Below are 27,950 nucleotides of genomic sequence, written 5' to 3'. Positions count from 1 at the left end.
TCCAAGCTCCACTCTTGAGACAACCAGGGGGCCCTACCTCTCCCTGTGCCCTTGGCCAGTGCTAAGCACTGTTAAATTGCTGTCACTGTTTATGATACATTGGTTATGTTTGTAAGCACTTCTGCGGTTCATATTCCTGTAAACAAACACACGGGGCGGGAGGGACTTGACTTCCTAGTACTGACCTCTGCTGCCCACGTTACTTCAGACAAGGACTATCAATCAAATCGCTAACCCAACTATCTTCATTCCTGAACCAGCCATCTGGAACACTCCATGGACACCTCGAGACAACTGGGCAAAAGGCTGCAGTTGACAGCACTTAGGAGGTAGGGGTGCAGGAACTGGAGTTGAAGGCTAGCCAGCCACTGCATAGCAAGTTCAAGGATAGCCTGGGCTATACTGAGTTCTATTTTTGCTTTTTTCCCTCCTGTTAAGAAGGAAAAAAAGACTGGAGAGATGACTCAGTGGATATAGCACTTGCCTTGAAAATGTGAAGATGGGAATTTGGATTCCTAGGACCCATGTAAAAGTTAAAGCTGGGTAGATATGTCTGCCTATCACCCCAGTACTTGGGAGGCTGAGATAGGGGATCCCCGGGGCAAGCTGGCTAGCTAGACAGCCAGAATCCTCCAAATGCTCAGGGTTTAATAAGCGACCTGCCTTAATAAATAAAGTGGAGAGCAGTTGTGGAAGACAATGGATGGGCATCAATCTCAGGAACACACACACACACACACACACACACACACACACACACACACACACCCTCCACATATGCAGGGGGACGGGGAATGAAGGAAAGAAGAAAGGAAGGATTGAAGAAAGGATTGTCACAGATTACCCTGGCCCTCGAAGGCACAGTCCTAGTCAGGGCTGTCTGAAATACTTCATACTGGGCTTTTGTGGTGACGGCCTGGGAAAACCATTTCTGTCTCAGCCAGAGGGGGAACACTTCTGCACTGCAATTGGTCCAAACACTTCTTGGACTATACAAGCAGTCAAGTGCTTGGGGATGTGGCTCAGTAGTAGAGCATCTGCCTGGCAACACATGCATGTGGACCTACACACACAAGGGCCTGGGTTCAGTCTCCAACACCATGAAATATCAATACTCCCAAACAATCAAGGGGTCACACATCAAATAAGTGAGAAGTTTTCTTAGAAAATGAAAATTTTAAAAAAGTTTTATTTTTTAAGTTTCAATTATACTTATGTGTTGTGTGTAGAGACATCTGCACTTGATTTGCAGATGCACCCAGAGGCCAGAGGCATTGGATTCCCTGGAGCTCCAGCTGTGGGCCGGTGTGAGCTACCCATTGTGGGTGCTGGGAACTGAACTTGGGTCCTCTGCACTTAGCCGCTTGGCCAATCTCTTCAGCCACCCTTAAGAATAGAAATTTAGGGCTGGGGACATACTTCAGTTGGTAGAGTGATTTTGTCTAGCACGGCCAAGACTCAGGGTTCAAAGTCCTGGCTCTGGCTTCCATCCCCAGGATTACATAAACCAGTCCTGGGAGCACATTCCTGTAATCCCAGCAGTTGAGAGGTGGGGGTTGGGAGATGGAAGCTCAGGGTCATCCTCCGTTACAAGATGAGTTTGAGGCCAGCCTGGAGCACAGCAGCTTCCATCTCAAAAGATCTGTCTATGTCTGTGTCTATATATCTCAGCCAACAACACCCCATGGCACAGGTGTAAGGACACAGCCTGGAATAGCTTCGTCTTCATGGGAAGGTTGGAAAGAGTAACTTAGGCTTCTCACTTTCTGGCTTGCTGTGGGTCAAATTATGTTCTCTCTTTAAATCTGTAAGAAGGCCTGCCCCCTAGTGCCTCAGAATATCACTATAATTGAAGATAAGCTTTAAAGAGTTAAGTTACAGAAAATAATCTAATTTAATATGAATGGCCTTATGAAATTTGATTAGGAGGCACACACACACACAGACACAGAGGGCAGACTGTCTGAGGACACAGGAGAAGACAGCCATCTGCCAGACAAAGGGGGTGGGGGCTGAGAAGAAAACAGCCCGGTTGAGAGCTCAACCTGACTCCCAGACTCCAGAACAGTGAAGGAACTGGTTTCTGTTGGTTCATCCACAGCACTCACAAACCCACACATGGCCCAGTCATCAAAGAGTGCTTCTTTGGGGACTCTTGCCAGGAGCAGCTCAAAATGGCTTAGCACACCCAGGAAATTTCTTGGAAGCCGTGTTGAATAAGTATAAATGTGAGTCATATTACAAAACTTGGTTTAGAGTATTCTAAATTAATTTCCAAGTTGGAGAGGTTGAGTGGATTCAGAGGCAGACACGGAGAAGGCCACAGGAGGCACATCAATGCTGTACAGGTGAGCCAGCTATGTGTGAGGACTAGGAACTTCCAGGAGAAGTTTGTCCAGACAGAAACGGAACACCCAGTCCTACAGCTGCCTGGAACGGAGTTTGGCCAACACTGAGCCAGAAGAGGAACTGCCCTAGAACCTAGGGCTGAACATCCGTGGAACCACACCAGGGTTCTGACTCACAGAACAGTGCTGTTCATACAGCCACAGGTCTTCATGTCTCATTTTGTGTGGGTTAGATCAGGAGGAGACAAAGGTCCGGGTCAGGGGCATCTCTCTCGTACAGCCATCCCCATTGTGGTCCAAGCTGAGAAGGAGCCATCTGCAAGCCAAGACCCTCAGTCCCCAGAACAGGGGGACAGAGGGAATAAATACCAGTTGTTTAAGGAGGGAGGGAAGGGAAGAGACAGACAGAGACGAGAGAATTACTAAAGCCCCAAATAGTAAAGCCCCACACCCAACCATCTCATTATAAAAGCAGCAGCAGCAGGGTTCACTGTACAAGCCCTGGCTGGGGTGCTCGTGCTCGATGTCAGGAAACCTGGTCTCCAGAATTTCGTTTGGTAGTGACTCCCGCCCCCACCCCCACTGGCCTTAGCTCCCCTATCCTGAAAACAGGAATCCTAACATCTGCTGCAGATAGCCCATTGAATGTCAGTATTCTACATCTGCTCCAGGGAAAAGAGAAAATAGGAGAAAAGAGGTTTGTGCTGTGTGTTTAGGGACACCGGGAAGGAGTCCTTGTTAATTTGGAGGTATGGATTGTCCCTTATTCTAATGTATGCATTTCTGGTTATTATGTCAAAATGCCATCAACACGCTTCCCCACAGTCCCTTCCACTGTGGGATAGCGGTAAACAGGAGCTTGTCAGAAAGCGACACCTTGTGGCCTTTTCAGGTATTTCCTTCCTGCCCAAGCCTGTCTCGAAAAACCATTTATTTAGTGAAAGCCAGAAAAACTTTCTATCCAAATCACATGTTCCTGTTCAGAATCGTATTACATGTATTAATAAAGAATTTAAGCTGGGCTTAGTGGCACATGCCCTTAACCCCAGAACTTGGCAAGCAGAGGCAGGCAGAGATCTCTGGGTTCAAGGTCAGCCTGCTCTAAGAGAGTTCCAGGACAGCCAGGGCCACTGAAATAACTAAGGTAATGCCATCTTGTTTTGACTCCATTTTGTGTTTCTTGAGTTAGACAGTTCTCAGCTCTCCGACCCGTCCCCCCACAATCAGTCATGGCTACCTTCGCAACACTTTTGAGATCTCCATGGCTTTGACTGTGGTCTAGATGTATTAAGCAAAATAATTACAGTAAATTAAAATACTAAAGAAGATATGAGTAAAAAATGTAATACTATGTCTGAAATAATTATTGTACATTCCACTATATAGAGAGACTTGTCTGAAAAGAATCAAGAAAGTCTGGCGGTGGTGGCGTATGCCTTTAATCCCAGCACTCGGGAGGCAGAGGCAGGCAGATCTCTGTGATTTCAAGGCAAGCCTAGTTTACAGAGTGAGATCCAAGACAGGCACCAAAACTACACAAAGAAACCCTGTCTCGAAAAACCAAAAAAAAAAAAAACCCCAAAAAAACCAAACCAAACCAAACAAAAAACCCATAAGCTTCAGGTTATTTGAAGTTATTTTTTATGCCATTTTTTTCCTATTATGGAATAGGAGTATCTTACATGAATGTGATTATACAGTAGTATTGAAAATATGTTTAAAGCTGTTGGGAGTATCACTTGCTTTCTAATACACCTATTTTTTCAGTACTATCATTTTTTTTGTTTCAGTTTTTTTGCTGTTGTTTAGAGGCTGGCCTCGAGCTCACAGAGATCTGCCTGCCTCTGCCTCCTCAGTGCTGGGATTAAAGGCGTGCGCCACCACTGCCCGGCTGTGTCAAAGTTTTTTAATCATGTATTTTTTTTTTTTTTTTTTTTTTGTGTGTGTGTGTGTGTGTGTGTGTGTGTGTGTGAGAGAGAGAGAGAGAGAGAGAGAGAGAGAGAGAGAGAGAGAGAGAGAGAGAGAGAGAGAGGAGAGAGAGGGAAAGAGGAAAGAGAGAGAGAGAGCGCATGGAGGACAGAGGGGCTGTCCGCAGAAGTCATTCCTCTCCTTTCTACTATGTGGGTCTCAGGGACTGAACTAGGTCATCAGACTTGGCAGTAAATGCCTTTACCCACTGTGCATCTCACTAGCCCCTCTTTCCCTCCCTCCCTCCCCCTCTCTCTTCCTTCCTTCCTTCTTTCTTCATTCCTTAAGAGAATCAACGTCATTTAAAGCCACATGTCTTCTGCAAACAGGTGTTGTCACTGGTCAATGTTCTGTAAACTACTGACTGAGGTCATCCATGGCTGCTGGAAATAGAGGACAGAGAATCAACATTCTCTTTGCGTGTGTGCGCAGGACGCGACGGGACCTCAGAGGACAGGATGGCCTCTCTGCGCTACCTGGCAGCAAGGACCTTGGAACAAAGGGCGCTTCCATCAGTCACATCTCACTTGATCGAACATAATGGAAATTCAGTTTCATGTGTCAGCCATAGCTCTTAGCCAGAGAATCTCAAGAAAAACTGCCTGATCTTGCACACATGAACACACTTCCATTTTATATTCCATGTGGAATTCTGAATGTCAGATAGATTCTACGAGAAAAAAAAATATATATATACACACACACATAGTTTGTTTTACATTTATTTATCTATTTATTTAGTGTGTGTGTGTGTGTGTGTGTGTGTGTGTGCGTGCACGTGCCAGGGCACACACATGGAGGTCAGAGGACAACTTGCAAGAGCTAGGCCCTCTTCTTCCACCATGGAGGTAGGCCCTGGTGATTGAACTTGTGTCATCAGCCTTAGCAACAAGTGCCTTGACTAACTAACTGAGCCATCTTGCTGGTCCTATAGCTTTTATTTTTATTTTTATTTTGTTTGTTTTTTAAGGCAGGGCTTCATGTAGCCCAGGCTACCCTTGCTGTAGCCAAGGGATGACCTTGAATTTGAATTTCTGACCCTCCTTGTCTCTGTCTCTCAAATGCTGATGTGACCAGGTTGCAGATGTGCGCCACCAGGCCTAGCTTATCTGTCCTTTTAGTTCTTTTTGATTTCTCTTTCTGGTGCTGGGGATTGAACCCAAGGCCTTACACACGCCTGCTAGTGTTGTGCCACGGAGCCACAGTCCCCGGCCCCTTATTTTGTATTTTAAAGAATGAGAGAATGTGGAGTACGTTCATTTTAATTTCCAGACTTCATTTCATTTCACAAGGCAAACCGCAAACTCTAGACTTGTGTGTTTTATGTTCTCAGTCTGCTTTGCAAGGAATGCGTGAGGCCGTTTTCTGAGAGAAGACGGGAAGTCCTCAGCTATTCACTTCACCAGTGTCCAGACCCTGTGGTTTGTATCCCAGGCTAGCAGACTAGAGAGCTTCGAACTCTCTTCGAAGTCAGCGGTAAGGCGAGCAGTGCAGTGCTCTGGTGTGAAGTAGTCCTCGCTGCACCGGGAGCTAGAGCCCAGCAGTGGCTGCGTGACTCTCAGCTCACATCCCAAGAGTCACCTCTCCTGGCCTTCGGGGACCCCAGGACCACATGCAGACGGCCTCTGTGTTGTTTACCCTGCTGCAAAGCCACAGGACGGCTGTACACGATGTGAGAGGCATGGGATGGTAGTGGTGCGGGGAGAGAGGGCAGCCTGGCTCGCACAGCTTCACACGGTTGTGTTCAGGTGAAGACTGAGAGCCACAGACGAGTAAAAGTCACGACTCTAGTGCGTACAACACGAAGACAGCCGGTCCTATCTGAGTAACGTGGGCTGGTGTGAGGGAGAGACTACAGCTCAGGCAGGCCACTAGTTGGAAACGGCCACTTGGATGTGGGTCTCAACAAGGAGCTCACACCTTGAATGTGCTAGAAAAGCCACTGCTGAAGAGCTATCCATGGGAAGAACTCACGGGAGACACAGAGTGGTTGAGCAGACAGTGGCAAGGAGACCACTGGGTTCTGCACTCTTGGGGGGCTGTAGACAATTTTTCTAAACTCTCCGTAATAAGCAGCCTTTCCCAAGAGACTTTGTCCCGTGCAGGGATGGACAGCCTCTCTGGACCGGCTCATACGGAAAGTGAAATGGCATACCATCGGTCCTCATCAGAACACCTCCAGCAGGACAGGGAATCCGGTCAGCTGTAGGGCTCCTGGAGCCAGCGTTAGAGAGCCCTCAATACTGATGTTTTGGTTAACCCAAGATATCACCTCTTCTTCCAGGACCAGAGACGTGACTCAGGTCCCATTCTTCTGATGAGTAAATAAAGGCCTGAATTTCACAGCGGTTGACTGTGGGGGAGGGGTCTGCTCTAGCGCCTTCCAAGCCAAGATTCCTAACTAGTTGTTTAATTAGAATCTGTATCGGGAGTCTGCAGTCTCCACAGCAGGGCTCTTGGGCTTGCTCATTTCAACCTGGCATCCTCTGGAGCAAAGACCTCTCAGTCTCCATGTTTGAACCTCTCCTCAGAGGGCCTCCATTCCATTGTGTGACCTGTTTAACTAAGTCAAAAGCCAAAACAAGTGTCTTTATGGAGTTTGTCGACTTTTGTCCCTTTGGAGAGATCTTAGGTCTATTGCTGTAACAAAAGACCCAAGGCTGGACACTTTGTAAAGAGGCTTATTTAGCTCACAGCTTTGGAGGCTGGAAGTCTGAGATCTAGTGGCTTCATCTGTTTGGCCTCTGGCAAGGGACTTCCTGGCTAGTCCAGTTCATAGTGGAACAGCAGGAGGAGAAATAGCTGTGTATGAACGGTGTGGAGCCTGTAAGATGGCCTTACTTTCTAACCCTCTGAGTGTGTGTGTGTGTGTGTGTGTGTGTGTGTGTGTGTGTGTGTGTGTGCCACAGAACATTGTGGTGTTTGAGAATCTCCACCATGGGGATCCCAGAGACTGAAATCAGGTCCTCCTCCACAGAACATGGGTTCTGCAGATGAAACTCAATACTCATGCTTGTACAGCAAGTACTTTTCTGGCTCAACCAGAGTTCTTTGAGAGCTACACCCATTCTTTCCAAGGTCGGCAGTGACAGAATCATCACCTATTAGTTTTCATCCCTCACGCTGGTAACTTCTAGTCCGTGTACCTTTGGGGACACAGCAAGTCAGGTCAGGGAGTGAGGCAAAGCCTTTCATGTGTGATGACATGCCACCGGAGGTAATTCTGTCACATTGTGCTGTCCCACTGGCCCCTAAGTCTTGGTGACGCTAAGGAAATGGCTTCTCAGTTTGCTGCTATCCAGTCCCCTCCTTCAGAACTGTCCTTCATAAACCTCATGACAAACAGACCCTTCGAGCCTTTCATTTTCCAGAAGCTGAGCAAGCGCACATCTGTCCTGCCAGGTTATACCTCTTTCTTTGATTGCAGTTGCTGGAAATGGAACCTAGGGCCCCAAGCATGCTAGGCAAGAGCTCTACTCCTGAACTCTATCCCCAGCCCTGGGTGTGGCTTCTGATAGAACAGAGACAGCCCTGCCTCTTCAGCCAGTTCTGACCAGTTCCACCACCTAAGGGCTACCCTATCAAGGAGCCGGATCAGACAGGTGGCCACCAAGGCCATGGCAAGCATCTGCTGTGACAGCTGCCTCGGAGTTCTGGTATCAACACTGGTCAATGCAGACTTGCCTCCCTCTCCCAAGGGCCCCTCGAAAGTAGATGCCCCAAGGCCCTGGATCTCCAAGGGACTATTTTGTGCATCTGACAGGCATGGCTCCAAGCTGCTGGCTGGCCTCTGTTTCCCTATGGTCACTGGGCCTGGATCCTTAGGGCATGCCCCAGGTCAATCTCAGGGGTCTGCAGCTCTATTGTAACACTAAGAAAAGGTAAGTTTTCCTTTCAATAGAATCTAAAGTAAATAAGCATAATGGGTTGTCTTCAGCTAGCTGCTTTTTCTTTTTTGGACACAAGTTAATGAAGTTGTAAAGAGAAGACACACGGGTGGGTGTGTCCAAGTTCCTACCTCACATCCCGGCTGTGTGACTCAGGGCTCACTCATCCTCTGGGCTGAGAGCTTTTATCTGGTAGAGGGTGACTGAGAGTTAAGTGCCTTCAGCCACCTCAGCCTTGTGGGCTCACTGGCCTGACAGTCACAGCTGCTATTGTACGTTACTTGGCCAGGACTGCCACATGTACAGGAATGAACAACGGAGGCGTGCTTCCTGTGGGGTTCTGTGTCAGGGATGTTCACTGCGGCTTAAGTAAAGAAACAGAGTGATGATGGAGGCCTCACACCAGGCTGGAAAGCTTAGACTGATCCCTGAGCCAAGCTGGGCTTACCGACTCCACGAACCACAATTTACTCCTCAGGAAATCTCCTCTAGCCCTCCACATCAAGGTGGTTAATGTGTTCGGTTTGGTTTTTTAAACTGAATTTGTCATTTTGTTTGTGACTAATCTACACATTTGTTTGGCTTTTTTTTCATGAAGGCGCTCAGCATGAGTTTGTATCTAGCTTGAACAGGGGTAGGTAACTTCATAAAAACGATTGAAGTCTGGGCTAGGGAGTGCCGCTCAGCTGGCAGAGGACTTGCTTAGCGTGTGTGAAGCTGTGATCTTGATCCTCGGCACCACACAAACCTTGCCCACGAGCACATGTCTGTAACCTAGTGCTCAAGATGTGGAGGCAGAAAGACCAGAAGTTCAAGGTTACCCATGGCTGCATAGTGAATTCAAGGATGCAGGAGACCCCGTCTGGAGCAAACAAACCAACAACAGCAAAAAGATTAAAGCCAGTGGCAGGCGTGAAAAGGTGTCTATGATCACAGCTGTCTGGAACTCCAGTTCTAGGGGATCCAAAGCCTTCTCCTGGCCTCCACAGGCACTGCACACACACGATACATAGACATACATGCAGTCAGAACACCCAGACATAGGAACAAAGGGGAAAAAAAAACTGTCTGTGTTTTTCAAGACTGAGGATCCTGTACAAGTTTTTCCATCAGACTTTTTTGTTTTGGTTTTTTGAGACAGGGTTTCTCTGTGTAGTCCTGGCTGTCCTGAAACTCGCTCTGTAAACTAGGCTGGCCTCGAACTCACAGAGATCCACTTGCCTCTGCCTCCCTGGTGCTGGGATTAAAGGCATGTGCCACCAGCACCCGGCTCCCTCAGACTTCTAGCAAAGGAAATTTGAATGTATCTTTTCTGCACAAAGGCTCTAATTCCTGACTATTCCAGAACTCTCCGGTTACAGGTGTGGAGAACAAGAGAACATTAGGACCACCATGGCACTGGAGAGCAAAGGCAGCCAAGTGAATCGCTCCTAAGCCCCAGCTGAGCCTTTGGGCCAGCTGCTAGCTGCCTGACTCCTGAAGCTTTGGGTGTAGAGTTCATTCTGCAATCCTGGTGAGCACAGTGTTCCTGGCCTGGTTCGCTAGCATTTTTATCATTGTACTTGGGCTCTTTGAGAACCCGTGGCTCCAGGTCACAACACATTTTCTGATGCTTGCTCTAATAACGTGCTATCCACAGACTCATGTGCTGGAAGGTCAGTTCCCAGGTTGGCAGACTGAGTGGTGGAATCATTAACAGATGGGGCTGGTGAAGGTGGTTAAGCTGTGGGGCATCACCCTTGGAAGGGATTCATGCTGGTCCCGAGGAGTGAGTGAGTTCTCATGAGAATGGGAACTCGTGTACTTGACTCCTTCTCCACTCAGGCAGGTCCCTTTTCACTTCTCTACCATGTTGTGACTCAACCAAGAAAGCCCTCGGGCTGGAGAGATGGCTCAGAGGTTAAGAGCACTGGCTGCTCTTCTAGGGGTCCCGAGTTGAAATCCCAGCAACCACATGGTGGTTCACAACCATCTATAATAAGATCTGGTGCCCTCTTCTGCTGGGCAGGGATACATGCAGACAGAACATTGTATACAAAATAAATAAATCTTAAAAAAAGAAAGAAAGAAAGAAAGAAAGAAAGAAAGAAAGAAAGAAAGAAAGAGAAAGGAAGGAAGAAAGGAAGGAAGGAAGAAAGAAAGAAAGAAAGAAAGAAAGAAAGAAAGAAAGAAAGAAAGAAAAAGAAAGCCCTTATCAGAAGCAGACCAGATAGGACAGTCCAACCTTGGACTCTCAGCCCTCCAAACTGTAAGCTACATAACTCTCAGGCTCTCACAGTGTGGGCTGGAAGAGACGTTCAAGCCTGAGTGTTAAGGGAAGGCCCAGAGAAGAGGAAGAGGGTTTCCTGGGGGAGACTTGGAGGATGGCTGGAGCTGCCGGTGTGAGGGCTTGGGAGAAAGTGCAAACAGCCTTTGGATGGCACCCTGGGGTGCAGGGGAGACCTGGCAACAGGATCCAGTTTGAGCTAAGCCAAAGGGGCCATGTGGAGGTTTGAGGAAGGCCGGCAGATGAAGGGGTAGGCTGCTGCCGGACTCTCAGACAATCCCCGAAGACTCGGACTCCGTCGTCACTTAGGCCTGCAGCTCATTGCTCCCAGTTGCCTCTGCTTTCCTCTTCTGGGGCAGACTAAATTCCTCTTCAGGGGAGGAAGGGACTTACTGATGCAGCTTAGGTCAGGTTCCTACCCTTAGAGCAATCAGAAGTTGAGGTCAAGCTGAGTGTGGCATGAAGTAGGAGGGTTGTGAGTTCAAGGCTAGCCTTGGCAGGATAGTGAGACCCAACTTAAAAATGAAGAAATGAAGTTGGGGGGGGGGTCACATGGCTGCAGACTCCTCTGTGACTGTCAACAGAACGGAAGTGGAGGGAAGGACAGTGTCCAGCAGCCACCTCAGAGTCGTCCCCTGAGTTTCCAACCCCAGGACTTCCCATTTTGGAAAGAGTGGGCATTAAAACCAACAGGATTTTTTCCCCTTTTATTCATAAAAACAAATTTGCAACAATTTATTAAAAATCGATACCATGCAGTGGGGTGAGAGAAACTCCTCATTTACATTTGATTCTGCCAGTTCCGGTCTAATTGAAAGCGGTTTTGTGTGTGTGTGTGTGTGTGTGTGTGTGTGTGTGTGTGTGTGTGTGCACTAACGTCATTGGAAGATGCCCTCGGGCGGAAGCCTCTAGGAAATGGACCGTGTGTTTGCTGCATATAAAAGAACAGAACCAGTAGATAGCCAGAATCACGTTGTGGGGCTTGTTAATTGCAGAGAAATTAAAAATAAAAAAATAAAATGGGTGAAGCTACAGGATCAGTAGACAGAGATGTACCTTGTGGGTTTACCTAGAAGACAGAGCACGGTTCGGAGTCACAAGGGATTACAGACACACGCTCACCTCCGACAATCCAATACTTTTGTTTTTTGTTTTTCCTGCTAGGTTGGAGTAATATTTCTACAGGTTTTTTTTTGTCTGTATACATTATGTACAGTTAATTATCTCTTTCCCTTTGAAAAAAAATGAATGCGATCTTTTAAATGAAATTTGGTTTTGGTGAAATCAAAAAAGCAAGGAAATACTGGTTAACACACAGTGAGTGACAACACAGAGTTTTAGTGCCTAAACAGAGAATGACGTCAACTTGACCTATGATGGGTTGACATTTTCCCCCCTTAAAAGCTACAGAACCTCCGTAACCTCTCTTTGAGGGAGGGGAGGGGAGAGCTAGGCTACGTGAATTAGGGTGTTTTGAAACGTTGGCGTTGGCGATGGTAATTCCCGTGGGTCCTTTCATCACAGCCTGGTGGTTGACAGCAGGGTGCTCCTGACTGCCGTGGTCTGGGAAGAGATTATTGCCTGCTCGGTTGAAGCTGCCGTTAGGATTCTTTAGGGAGCGAGCGGTTGAACCGCTCGGTTGTGCAGACGCCCCTGGACGTTGCCATTCAGGCCTTTAGCAAAGAATGAACCTGTCTAGGAATGTCAGAAGAGTTCTGAGCCTCCCTCCCGCTGGGCTGTGCCTGGGTAGAGGGCCTTGCTGGAAGCTTCTCTGGGCCACACTGCACCCCCAGCTTGTGGGAGGGCTGAAGGTCATAGTCACACTAATACCTCACAGGTCAGGGCTGCTTCACAGTGCAAAGCTCTCCTGGATGAGTGTCCATCCCCAGAGTGACCCTGTGAGGTAGGCAGGATGGGTGTTATTTCAACCCCAGTCTGTTACAGAGGGGAAACTGAGGCTCAGAGAGACACTGGTGACTTGCCCAAGGTCATGGAGGGAGTCTGAGGGGACTGAAGACTCAAACCCAGGTCTGACTCCCGGGCCGGTGCTCTTTGGGGTTCAATTACAAGGGAAGTATGATGTGAAGGGTGAGACCCGGCCTGCTGACTGTCCACCCCGGTGACACCCGAATGGTCACACACGGGCCAGGCTGGAGGGTCACTGAAAGGCTACCTTCTGGAAGCCAGGAAGCCCTGGGCCAGCAGCTCTTTTCTCTCCGGGAACACAGGGATGACTTTTAGCAGAATACCCCTGATTCACTTTGGTCAGAAACAAAGTCAATGGGGGGAAAAAAAAATCCCAGCAGCCCTTGGGCCCCCGTGGGAGAGGTTAAAGTGCACAATCTTTCTTTATCGTGTTTTCTGGGAGCAGACATTCCATGATTAGCTCAGGTGGTTCCCCTTATTACCGGGAACCCTAAAATTGAACATAAGGACATGGCCGACATGGTAGGTGCATGACAGACTGTCGGTTGAATACTGCAGAGCGCATCTGCAGTGCGGTGCCCTGAATCCCCACAGTCCCCAGAACGGGTGTTATTGTGTTAATGTGTGGCATTTATCAGAGAGTAACAAACATCTCTCTGCTGATCAGCGTCCCCTGGGAGCATGCGCAGCTGCCTGCTCTGGTCCCCCCAGCCCCAGGGCTGTGTCTGTCTGCCCTTCCTGCTGACTCCCTGTTCCAGGGAGGCTGAGGTGGGCTGGGCCAGCTGCTGGGGACCTGGTGGCCCTGCTCACCTTCTTCCCCAGAGTGGAGAAGGGCTGGTGTGGGGGGGCGGGCACCACCGATGACGTGTGTGCAGAGTGCAGAGGCCATTTCTGCAGAGCCCTTGCTCTGGCCACTTGGTGAGGACGGCTGGAGTCTGAGGTCTCTCTCCTTGGTCTAGAATTTGATTTGTTTTTGCAAGTTTCAGACATCCCAGCTCCTCTTTGTTTGCAGACACCAAGGAGAAGTCATCGCCATCCCTCTCCCTCGTGAGAGTAAGACCTTCACAGATAAGGCTCGAGGTCGGTGCCGAGTCCCCCTCTGCCCGAGCGCCATTCCAGCAGTCTGGAGAGGCAGTGTAGTGCTCCGCTTCTCACGGCCATCAGTGTGCCAGTGGCAGGTGCCTTGACCCAGCATGGTACTGTCCCCGGGGAGGCCCCGGCCCCAGGCCTCCCACCCCTACAGGCCCGAGACCATGACTCGGAAGGAGGGTGGCACATGTCTGTGGCGGGGACTGGCGGTAGGGCTGACACAGGGGCTGACGCAGCTGGCGTCCACGCCTCCAATGGACGGGAGGTAGGCGTGGTGGAGGATCGGGAGCTGGAGGGACAGCCGGCGCTGGATGCTGCGGGGTGAGAGAGAGAGGCAGAGTTAGTGAGGGGTGGCTGCTCTCCTGAAAGCCCCTCGCTCCCACTTTGGCTAAACTGTTCTGAGTGTAGGAATCTGTGTCCCCTTAAATCCAAGATCTGTCGGCTCAATAGTCTAAACCTTCAGACACGAAGCAGGCCTTTGACAGAGGCTCAGGTACTTGCTATTGTCTTGGGAATAGCCAGGAAGACTAGTAGGACCAAGATTGCATCTTCCCTATGCCACCTCCCTATCCCCCCATGGTGGGGGCTTGCTGACTACTGTAACTATCATGGCAGAATTATGAGGGCCCAATCAATGCTTCACACATGGGTACCACTCATCTTGAATTGCAAAGCCTCTGTGTGATATGGCTTTCAACCGCAGCCCCCAGCTTTCAATCCCAGGCTTCCCAGCGGCCTGCTCTCTCCTCCTGCCCTCTGTCATTGCTGTACCCAGCAGCCCATCCCTCTCAGCAGGCTCATTCCTGGCCTTTTAGCTTCTTTGGTGATTAACCCTGCCGTCCTAATATTGGAAAGTCACAGAAGCTGGGGGCGGGGTGGGGGGAGAGGGGGAGGCACATCCTGATGAGGCCCCTAAGATCTCTCCAAACGCTCTGGGTGAATCGGCTCTTGTCTCCCTCAAGTGCTGCCCTCTGGTGGCTCATTTCTGACAACCCACCTTTGTGTTTTTGCCTTTACCTTTCCTACCCGGAATATGATTCCTCTGGAGCTCATGGCCCAGTTTAACTATCATCCTCTGTGCTACCTTCTCTGGGAGTGAGCCCCTTCCTCGTCAAAGTCCCCAGAACTTTAGAAAGAAGCCGGAAGCTGGAGATGGGATGAGCTGGCAGTGTGGGGAGGCACTTGCATGTTACTGATAGAGGAGGGATAAGAAGGGAAAAGGTAGCTGCCCTCTGGCTCCCTTCTCCTGGCCACATCCTTAAAGTCTTAATGACCGTCAAGTCGGCGAGTCGCTTTAGTTTCTAAAGAGGCTGTTCATAGGGAATGTGCCCAGGGGATGGCTTCCTGATCCCAGAGGCATTTTGGCTCCATTTGGCACTGCAATGCCTCTCAGGCTACATTCCAGTATCTGGGTTCTCAGGTGCAAACCCAACCAAATCAAACCGAGATCCTCGCAAAAGAAAACAGAAAACAAAGAGTCAAGCGTCACTACCCCTGTTACAAAGACAAAGACAGACAGAGGGCTTCTGCGACTTGTTTAGGGAACTGGCAGTGAGGCAGAACCAGAAAGGCTGTGTCTTTGCCTCCATGGAATCCCATGGCTTTGTGGCAGAGGCACGCAATCCCAACAGGGTGTGCCTCAGAGTTTACTCAGGGCCTGGTGGCTTCTGAGATGTGCGGGTGCATATGAAATGGACCCCTGTTCCCCAAGGACCTGTTGCTCAGGAAGACTTCTCAGACACATCAATGTTCACAGAAGAGAGGGTTGGGGATTCTGTAGTGGTAATCCCATGCTGAGAATAGGCTGGGGTCCTTGTGAGCGGAAGGGACACTCTAAATTCGTAGAAAGAAAAACGCCTGGGCTCTCCTTGGTGAGAGCCCAGGCAATGGAGGGAGCCTGGGGCCGGACACTCCCTCTCTAATGGTTCAACTGCCTCACAGCTAAAGCTGCTTGACTTCTGGCCTTCTTTGCCTCAGGGTTTTCCATAATCCTCAGACAGCCACCAGCACATTGGAGAGGAAGTGGGCTCCTTTCTCTCTTCAGGCCAAATTATAAATCAGCCCATTTTCTGTTACTTAATTTATATTTTTAAATTTCTTTTGGGATACAGGGAAACAAAGCCAGCAGCTTCGGGACCTGAGTAACGGATAACAGCTTCATGATGAAATTAAGTTAACTGTGTATGATGTCAGCCATGATCATTTCTTGGGGCAAGATCTGCTGGCTGAGCATCCAGGAGAAAAGAGGAACTGGAGAACGCACTTGGCTATAGGGAAAGGGACCCATCTGAGCAGCCTGGGCAAGGCAGTCTGTCTAGGTGAGGAGGTGTACCCTATGTTTTGGGAGTCAAGGCGTTCTCCTGTCTGCTAAGATCTCATTCCCCTCCCCACAGTCAACACATGATTGGTAGGAGCTCACCGAGCACCAGAACCTGAGCTCAGTCCAGGGGGCTCACAGGTCTGCCTCACTCTGGAGGCGGTGGACTAGAGAACCGCTCTGTGTCCTTAACACTGGAAGGTGTTCTGGATGGCAAGCTGGCCAGTCTCGGGTTTGCTGGGTTGATGACTTAATAACATCATATTTCCCGAGTGATGTGCTTGCCTTTGCTGGTTCCTGTCTGCTTGTCACTTCCCGGAAGCCGTGTGTCAGAGTTTGTGTATCTACCCCCTGCTTCCAATATGGCAGAATGGGCTAAAGTCGCTGGTGGGAACAGAGCTGAGGTGTGCAGGTGTTTCATGTCTTCTCTGATCTACCTTATCTAATGCGACAGTCCCCTTCCCTGCCTCATTTACCTCCAAAGCACCTATTATGAGCATGCCAGGCCTTGCCTTTTTAATTAATTAATTAGCCTGCCAAAGAGAATGGAGACGCCACAAGACATGGGCTCACTGGAAAGAAGGGGTCTCTGTTTTGGGCACTGCTGTTTCTCCAGCATCTGTCTGACACGAACTGCTTTCAATTATCAAGTATATTGATTTCATAAGGTTACAGTATGCACACAACAAAAGCAGTGTACTGAGTTCGAATCCTATCTCCTGCCCTCAAGTACTGGGTGAGCTTGCATGGGTCGCCTCCCCCTTTTGGATACTAGTTTTCTGACCTGTAAAAGGAGCATTGTAATATGGCTGCATTACTGGGTCACGCAGAGCTCAGGTGAGATGATGGCTGTGCACATCGCAGACAGCTGTGCTGTGGCAATGTGCTCCTGGGCACGGTTCTCATGGAGAAGGTACTTACTGCTCTGGGGAGTTGATGTCTTCTATGGGGTCTTTGCATGTTCTAGAGGGCTCTGTTGTGTTCCACTGTAGCTGGGGGTTTTGATCGAGGTGATTTTTTAAAATGGCCTTTCCTCCATCTGTTGAAAATGACATCACAGAATTAACAAAATTTTGTTAACTTAGCTTTTAAAACGCAGTCATGGGACCTTGAGGATGCTGTCCATGGAATAAGAGTCCACAGTTCCTCTCCTTTCTCTGAGCCAGGGTCTGTCCCCCAGCCCTTCTGGACCCAGGCAGTGAGCTGAGGATCTGCCATCCATGGCCAACAGCCACGGGCTGGGGAAGTGTGTGGCTGATCTGTCCTCTTTCCATTCAAGAAGAAAAGTCAGTGTGGCAATCAAGTGGATTGTGTGGGCCGTGTATCTTAGACTGAGGAATTCTAACTCTAACGTCCTCATTGGGCAGAGTGGTTAGTGAGAAAGGGTAAAATTCTCTATGGACTAGTTATCTAAGCTCTGGGGACCCCACTCAGAGGACTGTGTGCGGCCACAGGCTATGGCCAAGAAAATTCCTCCTTGGGCTTCCAAAGCATCTGGAGACATTAGAGAAATATGAAGTCTGTACCCCGCCCAAGAGATTAGGGTTTGTTTGGCAGGGGAGGAACATCAGTTCTTTTGTTTGGTTTTCACTGTCGTGGGGGATGGTATAGGTATGTGATTTTGCATCCATGCGAGTTGATCCACATTATTCATGGATTCTGCATTTGCAAACTCATTTGCTTTCTAAAATGGACTTGTCAGCCTGCAATCAATACTCCAGATGCGCCATGGTCATTTTTTTTTTTTTGGTGTGTATGTGTGTGTGTGTGTGTGTGTGCATATGATGGTTGAGTTACGGTGTGAGTAATTTTGAATTGCCTGGCATATATGTCCCAGCCCGACGCCAGCCTCTCATTGTACAGCTTCCACACCGTTCTATCCTTGAAGTTGCTTGACACGTTTTTGCTTTTTCTGTTGGCGACCTTCCTGTTTAAAACGGTCCCCAAGTGTAGTGCTGAGTGTTCTTAAAACACAGGTGTCAGGCAAGCGTCCATCGGGCACAAGCTATAGTGCGGCTGGCCATGCGCACAGTGCTGCCCAATGTACAGTGTGTGCTGGGAAGGGGACATGTACAGAAGGAAGCAAGATATCGATCGGCTGACAAAAAGTGCCAACCTGGGAGGAGCTCACAGGAGCCTCACCCTGGGCTTCCCCCAGAGCACTGGTGTTTGTCGCTATTCATGGTGGCCTTACAGAGCATGACTACACCGATGCCATGACTAACAAGAGGCGACTGTAAAGCCCCAGTGCTGTGGTCTGAACATGTCCCTTTAAGTTCACGTTTTTATTTTTATTTGTTTGTTTGTTTGTTTGTTTATTTACTTATTCATTTGAGGTGGGCTATCATTATGTTGTCTAGGCTGGTCTTGAATTGCTGGCTCAGATGATCCCCCTGCCTCAGCCTTCTGGGTTGCTGGAGCTGCAGGCACATACCTCTGCACATCATTGTGGTGAGTTAAGAGGTGGTGACTTCAGAAGGCGAAGGAGTCTCGAAGGTGAACCCCTCAGGGAAGGGTTTAGTGTCCTTCCAAAGGGGCTCGAGGGACAGTTTGAGACTTTTCTGTCCCTTCCACTTTCTTTCGGAAAGCGAGGTGGTCCAGGCACCATCTCAGAAACAGAGACAAGGACCTCTCTAGACACTGAGCCTACCAATACCCTCCTTCTGGACTCCCAGCCTCCAGAACTATAAGAAAATACATTTATGTTATGGCTTTTCTTTCTCTCTCCTTCCTTCCTTCCTTCCTTCCTTCCTTCCTTCCTTCCTTCCTTCCTTCCTCTCCTCCTCCTTTTGTGTGTGTGTGTGTGTGTGGTGTGGTGTGGATGATGTGTTCATATTGTGGGTGTCATTCCTCGGGCACCCTGTCATACACCTTTGGTTTTCCTCAGGTGCTGTCCACCTTCCCCATTTTACTTTTATTCTTTGAGGTAAGGTCTCTCATTGGCATGGAACTTGCCCAGGAGGATAGCCCGACTGCCCAGGGAACCCCTGGGGTTCAGCTGGTCTCTGCCTCCCTGTGCTGGGATGACAGCGTTTACCCCGACACTTGGCTTTTCATGTGGGTTCTGGAGATTAAACTCAGGTCCTCCAAGCACTTTACCAACTATCTCCCCAGCCCCTATTTCTGTGGTACTTGACTGTCAAGTCTGTGTTATTGGTTAGAGTAGCACAAAATCTATGACACACAGACTGAGCACCAACAGCAGAGAGTGGGTCAGAACAATGTCTACTTCAAGCAGCTGTATTCGAGAAGCTCTGCTTTCTTGCCTGTTTCCTTTTATTAAAATTAAACTTATTTGTTTTATTTTGTGTGTGGGAGTGTTTTGCCTGCATGTATGTCTGTGCACCATGTGTGTGCTTTGTGACCTCGAAGGTCAGAAGAGGGTATTGGATCCTCTGAAACTGGAGTGAAGGATGGTTTTGAACCATCATAATAATGAGCCAGCTCCCCAGCCTCTTACCTGTTTGCTTAGCAATATATAGTTTTAAAAATCAGCATCTTTGACAGGCGTGGTAGCACATGACTTTAATCCCAGCACTCAGGAGGCAGAGGCAGGAGGATTTCTGTGAGTTTGAGGCCAGCCTGGTCTATAAATCGAGTTCCAGGACAGCCAGGGCTACACAGAGAAACCCTGTCTTGGAAACAAAACAAAACAAAACCCCAAAACCAAACCCAAACAAACAAACAAACAAAAAACCCCAAACCCCCAACCCCTCCCCCAAACAACAACAAACCAACCACCACCACAACAAAATGAACATCTTACTATATAGCCCAGGCGAACATCTTACTATATAGCCCAGGCTGTCCCCAAACTCTCTGTCCTCCTGGTTTCTGTTTTGTATTAAAGTGAATAAAACAAAAAACCAGCCCCTTCTGGGAGTTCTTAAGAACTTATCATCTGGTTTCTTCCAGTACTTTCTTGGCTTCACCTTTTATATTTAAACCTGCGTCCATCTGAGATGAACTTTGATGTTACAAAGTGAAGTACAAAGTACAAAGTGAAGATCTACCTCTGTTCTTTCCACATGGCTACTCACGGATCCCAGGGAAGTTAACTGAAAACATTCCCTCCAGTAATCTGAAGTGCTTTCCTTTGTAAAACACTAGAATTATTAGAACTGATTTTTTGCCGGGGGAGGCGGGGTCTCACCATGCAGTTCTGGCTGGTATGGAACTCATTACATAGACCAGGCTAGACTCTAATTCCCAAAGACCTGCCTGCCTTTGCCTCCAGAGTGATGGGATTAAAGGTGTGTGCCACTATGCTTGGCCCAGGAGTAATTTTTATTCTTTAAAATTCTTTGTAACTATTTTCATTTGAATATTTCTTTACAATTAACATTTTGTGTAAGATGTGTGTGTGTGTGTGTGTGTGTGTGTGTGTGTGTGTGTGTGTGTGTGTATTTATATATGTGTGTGACTTTAAAGCCTGCACGTACTTATGATGCCAGTACTTTCAGGCAGAGGCAGAAAGAGCAGTAGTTCAAGATCATCCTTGGCAAAGTACATTGAAAGTTCTAGGCTAGCCTGGGCTACATGTGACCTCCTCTCAAAACTATTAATATAGACTCTTCTATAGTAAGAACACTGTAGGGAAAGGGGGGCAAAAAAGGAAAATGTGAGAAAAAAAGAAACAAAATAATGGGGCTGGAGAGATGGCTCAGCGGTTAAGAGCACTGGCTGCTCTAGACGTCCTGAGTTCAAGTCCCAGCAGCCACATGGTGGCTCACAACCATCTGTAATGAGATCTGGTGCCCTCTTCTGGCCTGCAGGCAGAATACTATATACATAATAAATAAACAAATCTTTAAAAAAAGGAAAATATTTTCATTGACTTACACATAGATTATTTTTGTGTGTCACTGGAGGCTGAACTCGGAGCCTGGATGGGCCTGTTCTCCACAGTGCTGCAGCCACAGCCCCTAAAACAACTTTCTAACAAATGACGAATGTGTGCTGATGAAAGCCCAACAGCAGGGGAGTGTACGCACGAAAACAAAGAGAATGCTTGCCCGTGTGCTCTGCGGCACCTCGCCTTTCCCACAGCGCACTGCTGACAACCTGCTTGTCCTCTAGTCCTTTAAAAACTGCACTTGCACAAATACTTACATATGGCTGTGGTGGTTTGAACAGGTGTGGCACCCAGAGACTCATGTGTTTGAACGCTTGGCCTACAGGGAGTGGCACTATTAGGAGGTGTGGCCTTGTTGGAGGAAGTGTGTCACTGTGGTGTTGGGCTTTGAGGTCTCATATGTTTGAGCTACACCCCGTGTGGCACACAGCCTCCTTCTGCTGCCCGTGGATCAAGATGTAGAACTCCCAGCTCCTTCTCCAGCACCATGTCTGCCTGCATGCCATCATGTCCCGCCATGATGATAATAATGGACTAAACCTTTGAACTGTAATCCAGCCCCAATTAAATGTTTTTCTTTTTAAGAGTTACTGTAGTCATGGTGTCTCTTCACAGCAGCCAAAACTCTAAGACAGGCTGCATGCCTGTGTGTGTGTGTGTGTGTGTGTGTGTGTGTGTGTGTGTGTGTGTGTGTGTGTATCGTAATGCTGGCTTCTTGCACTTGGAGATCTACCTCACAGCTTTTTTTAAAAATTTAAAAGAGATTTTTAAATTTTTTTTTTTTTTTTTTTTTTTTTTTTTTTTTTTTTTTTTTTTTTTTTGGTTTTTCGAGACAGGGTTTCTCTGTGTAGCTTTGCGCCTTTCCTGGAACTCACTTGGTAGCCCAGGCTGGCCTTGAACTCACAGAGATCCGCCTGGCTCTGCCTCCCGAGTGCTGGGATTAAAGGCGTGCGCCACCACCGCCCGGCGAGATTTTTAAATTTTAATGTGTACGTGTGTGCCTGTATGAGTTTATGTGCTCCATACATAGGCATGCAGATACCCAAGGAGACCAGAAGAGGGCATCAGACCCCCTGGAACTGGAGCTATAGATGGTTACGAGCTGCTCAGTGTGGGTGCTGTGAACCGATTCCAGGTCCTCTCAAGAACATTAAGTGTTCTTAGCCATTGAGTCATCTCTCTAACCCCTTTAATCTCTCCCACCATTGCTGGGGATAGAAACCAGGGCCCCAAACATGATAGGCAGACACTCTGTCACTCAGCTATCCCCCATCCCTTACCTCACTTATAAGTGGTTGTACAAAGTGCTCTATTGTTTCATAATTAATGAAATCACTTTAATGATGCACATGTACATTAGTGGTAGTCTTTCTCACCTACCAATAACGTTATAATAAGCATTGTGATAACATTGTGTCGGTGCCCACATGGATGTATTTCCAAGGGTGGACACCTGCTTAGGAAGCTGCTAACTCAAGTTTAACATTTCGCATTTGCAGAGGGCCAGCCTGATTTCCAACATCACAGGAAAATGTCCTCTCTCGAACATCCTACCCATACTGGCTTTTGCTGAGAGGTATATAGAGAGTGACCCATGTCATGGTGACCTACTCTTCTCATGTGGTTGGTAAGAGGGACAGGTAGCACAACCTCCTGACTGCTGTTTGCCCGTACACAGATGAGCTGCTTCTTAAACTGTGGAACACTGTTTGAAGAAGTAACTATAAATCACCTGCTCAGGAACGGAGAGGGAAATAAAGCGTGTCCCTGTCAGAACACTAGGGCACTGGCTGTACAAGTGGACATGGCACCTGGGGGTAAGACGCTGAAGCTCAGGGCAGGGGATGTGGTGAGCAGACTCTGAACAGACTCGAGGCTGTAGGCAGGAAGTGAGAGCCCAGTACTTCAGCTCTGCCTGTGTGCGTGGCTTCAGACCAGTCCCATGCTCTCTCGGAGCCTCAATCTCACCTACAAAGCGATGGGTCCCATCTCTGGGTCCCATCTTCTCACCTGTGCTCTCTGTGAAGTTGCCCAGGCTGAGGATGTCGTTGAGCTCTTGGTAGTGATTCTGTTTGATGTATGTGGTCTTCTCTGGCGTGTCTTGTAGCTGCATGGTGACTTCTTCCAAGTCTTTGTCCAGCTGGAAGATAAGGGCCCAGTTGAGACCAAGTCCCCAGGCCCAACCCCTGCCCCCCAGAGTTCTGCCTCTGCATCTCTTTTTCTTTTGGTTTTTTGAGAAGGGGTTTCTCTGTGTAGCCCTGGCTGTCCTGGAAGTCACTCTGTAGACCAGACTGGCCTCCAACTCAGAGATCCACCTGCCTCTGCCTCCAGAGTGCTAGGACTAAAGGTGTGCGTCTCCACTGCCCGGCATGACCTCTGTATCTTGAGAAGGATTTTGTTCCACTCATTCAAGCAGGAGCTGAGATGGACCAGGGCTGTCTGGGCTTGAGCCTTGAGAGGGACCAAGCAAGCCCAGGAGGAAAGGCAAGGAACGGGGATAACAGGCCAGCTCAGGTCAGGGGGAGACAGGCCTCACTTTCTGGCTCTGTACTGGCTTGTGAGTCTCAGTCTCAGTCTCTAGCACAAGGGCATCACAGCTCCTACCTCATAGGGCACATGGAGACTCAATGAGATGATGGATGGGGAGCTCAGTCAGTGCCTGACACATAAGGAGGGGACCAGTTGTCAGAGGAAAGTCAGTAATATCATAGCTAGGCATCAGACCCCCAGCCGGGAGGCCTGAAGGCAGAGCTCGGCATCTCTGAGTCCTGCCCTGTCATACATGCTCCAGCCAGCTGGGGTCACCTGGGGGAGCTGAGCATGATGGGGCTCAGTCATGCCCAGGTTACAGAAGAATCAGGGCTAAACCAGGGGAGTATGTGTGGGTGGTGAACAGAGGTAGTGGGGGGGATGGCTAGTGTGCCTCCTACTATAGAACACGAAGGGAGTCATATTAACTGTGAATCACTCTTCTGAGGGCAGGGGCAAACTTTCTGCTTCATAAGTTCCACCACGAAAGAAAAAAAAAATACTCTTATTTGTGCTACGCAGTGGCGGGGCTGGCAGTGGAGGATGGGTCCAGTGGGAAGTCAGACTGTGACCCGATTCTGGGGCAAACAAAGCTGCCTTGGGGTTCTCAGCCGTGGCTCAGGCTTCCTGCAATGGGGGGTTATACTGCTGGGAGGAAGTGGAAGGCTTAGCTTGGTGCTGTTACTGCTCGTTATCGATGTCTGATATTAAGAGAGAACTAGCCACGGACTCAGAGGGGCAGAAGCTGATTTTTCCTTGCCCCAGAGGCCGGTGTGGGGTGCCCTGTCTTAAAGCATTTCAGATGCATGGACCGGGTGGGTGTGTTGGCTCGCTCTTGTGTGGCCACGTTCTCTGAGCCCCGAAGAGGTCGCTGGATCTAACAAATGAAAACACGAAAGTCCCAGAGGATTTTAAACCTCAGAGAGCAAACGTCCTCTTTGCAGTTTGGTGTAGCCTGCACTTGGTATGGAGTATGCGGTTACTGAAAGCGCGACTGGTCGTTTATTTGAAATTCAGATTTAACTGGGCATCCCGTATCTGTTCTAGCAACTGGCTTCTTCCCTGCAGATGTTTAGCAAGAGGCTGCATTTCCCAGCATCCTCTGTGGCTAAGTGAACTCATGAAAATTTTGGCAGCACAGGGAGGCAGAACCAAACTGCACTGTGTGTGTGTGTGTGTGTGTGTGTGCGCGCGCGCTCGCACGTGTGTCATATCCTTAAGAGAAGATCCCTTGTGTGGGCTTTCTGTGTTTCCCCTTCCTGAGACCTCCATGCCTTTACCCTGCTGTGCCTGGGGAGTGGCAGGGAGCAGGAGAGGAGGACCTTCACCCCACGAATGACCCTGCTGGGACCCCTGTCCTTAGGACCATTAGGTGAGAAAAATAAACCCACTTTTTTTTTTTTTTTTTTTTTTTTTTTTGAAATAGGGTCTCTCTCTATAGCCCTGGCTGTCCTGGAACTCACTCTGTAGACCAGGCTTAAACTCACAGAGATCCACCAGCCTCTGCCTCCCAAGAGCTGCTGTGATCAAAGGCGTGTGCTACCATGGCCTGGCTAACACACTTTCTTTGGGTCGTTTTCTTTTTGAGGCTGGCCTCAAACTCGTGACCCTCCTTCCTCAGCCTCCCTTTTGGGGCTGCTTGAGTTTGACGCCTCTTTGCTGCTGTTGCTTGGCTAGCACCCAAACCTGACTCAGCCCAGATGTGGGTCTAGACAGACCCCTGGCCCTAGGCAGTGAGGGAGAGAGCGAGAAGTGGGAGAGGAGTCCCGTTCTGTCTAAGGGTGCGGCTTAGACATAAAGCTCCCCAGCTTTGGCCTCTCCGGACTACTCAAGAAGCAGTTCAGAACTTGGGGACAGGTTCACTGCAGCACAGCCTATCTCCGGGGAAGCCTGTCCTTGTACCCTCTTTCCATACCGTGCCTCGGGGAGTTGTTTGGGTCCTCCGTGAAGATACTCCGAAGTTTCCTCCCTGAACATGTCTGGGGACTGTTGGACTCTAGGAGTCCAGGCCAACTGGGCGCTCAGTTGGGGTCAGATGTGGCAAACTCCCTGCTGTCATGACCTGGGGTGTTCTGGAGGACTGTGGAGCAGGGATAGTTTGCAGGCCGGGCAGAGGGGCCAGGACAGGAGGGTGGGTGGCCTCCAGATGTGGACGCACCTCTGTGATCTTCATCCGTAGGCGGTGGTTTTCTGACTGCAGTCCTTCCAGGCGTGACGTGCTCGCCTGGTTCACGCTGGTGACTGAAGTGGAGGTCTTCGAATCTTCTTTCTTCTGGTTCTGTGTGAACTGGAATCGCCTGTTCTGAGTGGCTGCGTCGGGGTTTGTCCTCAGAGTAATGAGCTGAAGGCACAGAGGTGGCTTGACGTGAGACTCCTGCTGTGTTCCTCTGTCCCCAGCCATGTCTCTCCACCCGGCCCTACTCTGGAGCTGACAGGGGCCCCAGGAAGGAGGCAGGCTGGGGCTCAGGAGCCCTGGGCTCAGGTTGGGCTCTGGCACAGGCTTGGGCATGACGGTAGGTAGACAGCTTCCCCTCACTGAGCCTTAGAGTCGGCCTCCTGACCCCGGCTCTCCCACACCCCACCACGAGGCAGAGGCAGTCCACAGCCCTGGGGGAGCCCGACTGTGGAGTGTTTCTACAACAGTGAGAGATGGAAGGAAGTGAAGACTTCCACAACCATGCCGAATTCAGTGATTAGCTGCTGACCTGTTTGCCCTGGCAAAGGCATTTCATGGCTTAAACCCCTCACATCTGTTAGAGTATAGGTTCTGTGGGTCAGGGGTCTGGGCGTGTTTGAACAATTAAAAAAGATATTTATTTTATTTTTAATCATGTGCATATGTGTACATATGTATGGGGGTGGTGGTTCTGTGTGTGCATGTGATGTAGGTGCCTGTGGAGGCCAGAAGAGGGAGCTGGATCCTCTGGAGCTGGAATTATAGGTGTCGTTGTGAGCCGTTTGACTGGGTGCTAGGAACTGAACCTGGTCAAGAGCAGTTTGGGCTGTTAACTACAGTAGCACACCCCCAGGCCCATGGGGGAAAAAAAATTAAAAAAAAAAAATCGGAGACAAAAAGTTGCAACTTGGCCCTGATCTTACCCACACATTCTAGAATCTTCCCTAGCTTGGGGAGGGCTCTGGGCTTAGCCCTGAAGAGCAGGGGTGCAGTCACCATGCCTCTGTCAGGGCTCCTCAGATTTGGGGTGTGGGTGTGAAGAAGGGCTTCATTGTCGTCAGGCCAGAATGGATTCAGTATAGGAGCTACCAGGAGCTGCTGTGCTGTGGGTGGCCGGGGTGCGGGTGGGGTTAGGGGGATTGTCTGGAAGGGACAGTGCAGGAAAGAATTCCAAGGTTGGGGGAGACCCAGCACAGGCAAAGGACAAGGGGTCTGGGTCTCAGGGCACTTGGGGGAGGGCAATTATTATTATCATATTTATCATTGTGTGTGCGCACATAGCAAGGCATGCCTGTGAGGTTCAGAGAGCAATGGAGGCCGTTCTTTCTTCCCATTCTCCACGTGGGCTCTGGGGCTCCAGTTCAGGCTGTCAGGCCTTGTGGCAAGGCCTTTAGCCTCTGATTCACCTTGCCAGCTTTTATTTTTTTTAAAGACTAGGTCTCCTACAGCCTAGGCTGGCCTCAATTTCCTATGTAGCCCAGGCTGGTCTTGAACTTCTGGCCCTCCTGCGTCTATCTACCAAACGCTGGGAGTACAGGCCTGTGCCACCACGCCTGGATTGGGAAGGGCAGTTTGGATGGAAGACGGGGTTCTCGGGGTACTGGAAGAGCCCCCAGAGGGCTGAAACACAGCTCAACATTGGGAATTTGGCCTCTGTGCCCAGAGATCAATGAGATGCCGTTAAAGGTGACAGAGCAAACGACTCAGTCAGAGCTGGGCTTCGAGAATCTAGCACATTTTCAGGATGGAGAGTGTTAGAGTGCAGGCGGGCAAGTGGTGACACCGGCCTGGGACTTGAGTGGGGAGTGGACAGTTAGACAAGGCAGCTATACGTCCTCAAGTCAACCCCGGTTGAATGAAGGCCTGGGGATGGAGGCACCCCAGGCACCCCAGGGACCTCTTTTCTCTCCTCCTCTGCCGCTAATGCTTCCATATCAGGGGTGACTTTCCCCCACTGTTTCCTGGCCCTTGAGACTACTGAGGTCAGGCGGCATGGATCCCTAAGAGGTGAAGGCCTCTTCACGGCTGCAAAAGATAATGCTTGCAAAATATCTCTTTGAGCTGGTCCTCCTGATTGGTGTGACAGGTATGTCCAGCCTATGATGACAGGTGACATGAGGCTGAGGAGGGCCATGGATGACGCCCAACACAAAGTCATAAGCTTACTTGAAGCTGTGTATTTTTGTGTGTGTGATTTTTCAAAACTCAGTTGAGTTAAGAAATTGGTTCTCGAGCGTGAATGTTGCGGATGACAGCATCGAGTCACCATGTCAAAGGTTGGGTGTGCTTGCACTGTAAAATGTAAGCCGACACTAAAAACGGTTGTTCCTTTTGACCAGTGACATTTCTTCCAGGACTGTTTACAGCAGATAATTGGAAACAAGAAACATGTGTTAGGTAGAGAAAAATGTTCTTCAAAAAAATTTCCAATAGGCCAGGCGGTGGTGGTGCACGCCTTTAGTTCCAGCACTTAGGAGGCAGAGACAGGTGGATCTCTACGAGTTTGAGGCCAGCCTGGTCTACAGAGCGAGTTCCAGGACAGCCAGGGCTACACAGAGAAACCCTGTCTCAACAAACAAACAAAAAACA

At 49.3% G+C, this 27,950-nt stretch overlaps 1 protein-coding gene across 1 annotated transcript in view; it reads right to left on the bottom strand.

The window, feature by feature from the left end:
* Nucleotides 1-11,161: 11,161 nt before the first annotated feature.
* Gabbr2 (gamma-aminobutyric acid type B receptor subunit 2) overlaps nt 11,162-27,950 on the bottom strand; it is a 356,326-nt gene continuing 339,537 nt past the window's right edge. Inside the window, 4 exon segments of the mRNA XM_052718497.1 lie at nt 11,162-13,798; nt 16,723-16,840; nt 22,667-22,796; nt 25,344-25,526. Coding sequence (XP_052574457.1) covers nt 13,633-13,798; nt 16,723-16,840; nt 22,667-22,796; nt 25,344-25,526 — 597 coding nt within the window. The 3' untranslated portion in view covers nt 11,162-13,632.

Source organism: Peromyscus californicus, unplaced genomic scaffold (genome assembly GCF_007827085.1).
Source record: "Peromyscus californicus insignis strain IS unplaced genomic scaffold, ASM782708v3 Scaffold_5__1_contigs__length_169319896, whole genome shotgun sequence".
Classification (NCBI taxonomy): Eukaryota; Metazoa; Chordata; class Mammalia; order Rodentia; family Cricetidae; genus Peromyscus; species Peromyscus californicus.
Note: the sequence above shows the minus strand (reverse complement) of the source record. Positions and strands in the feature narration are given on the sequence as shown.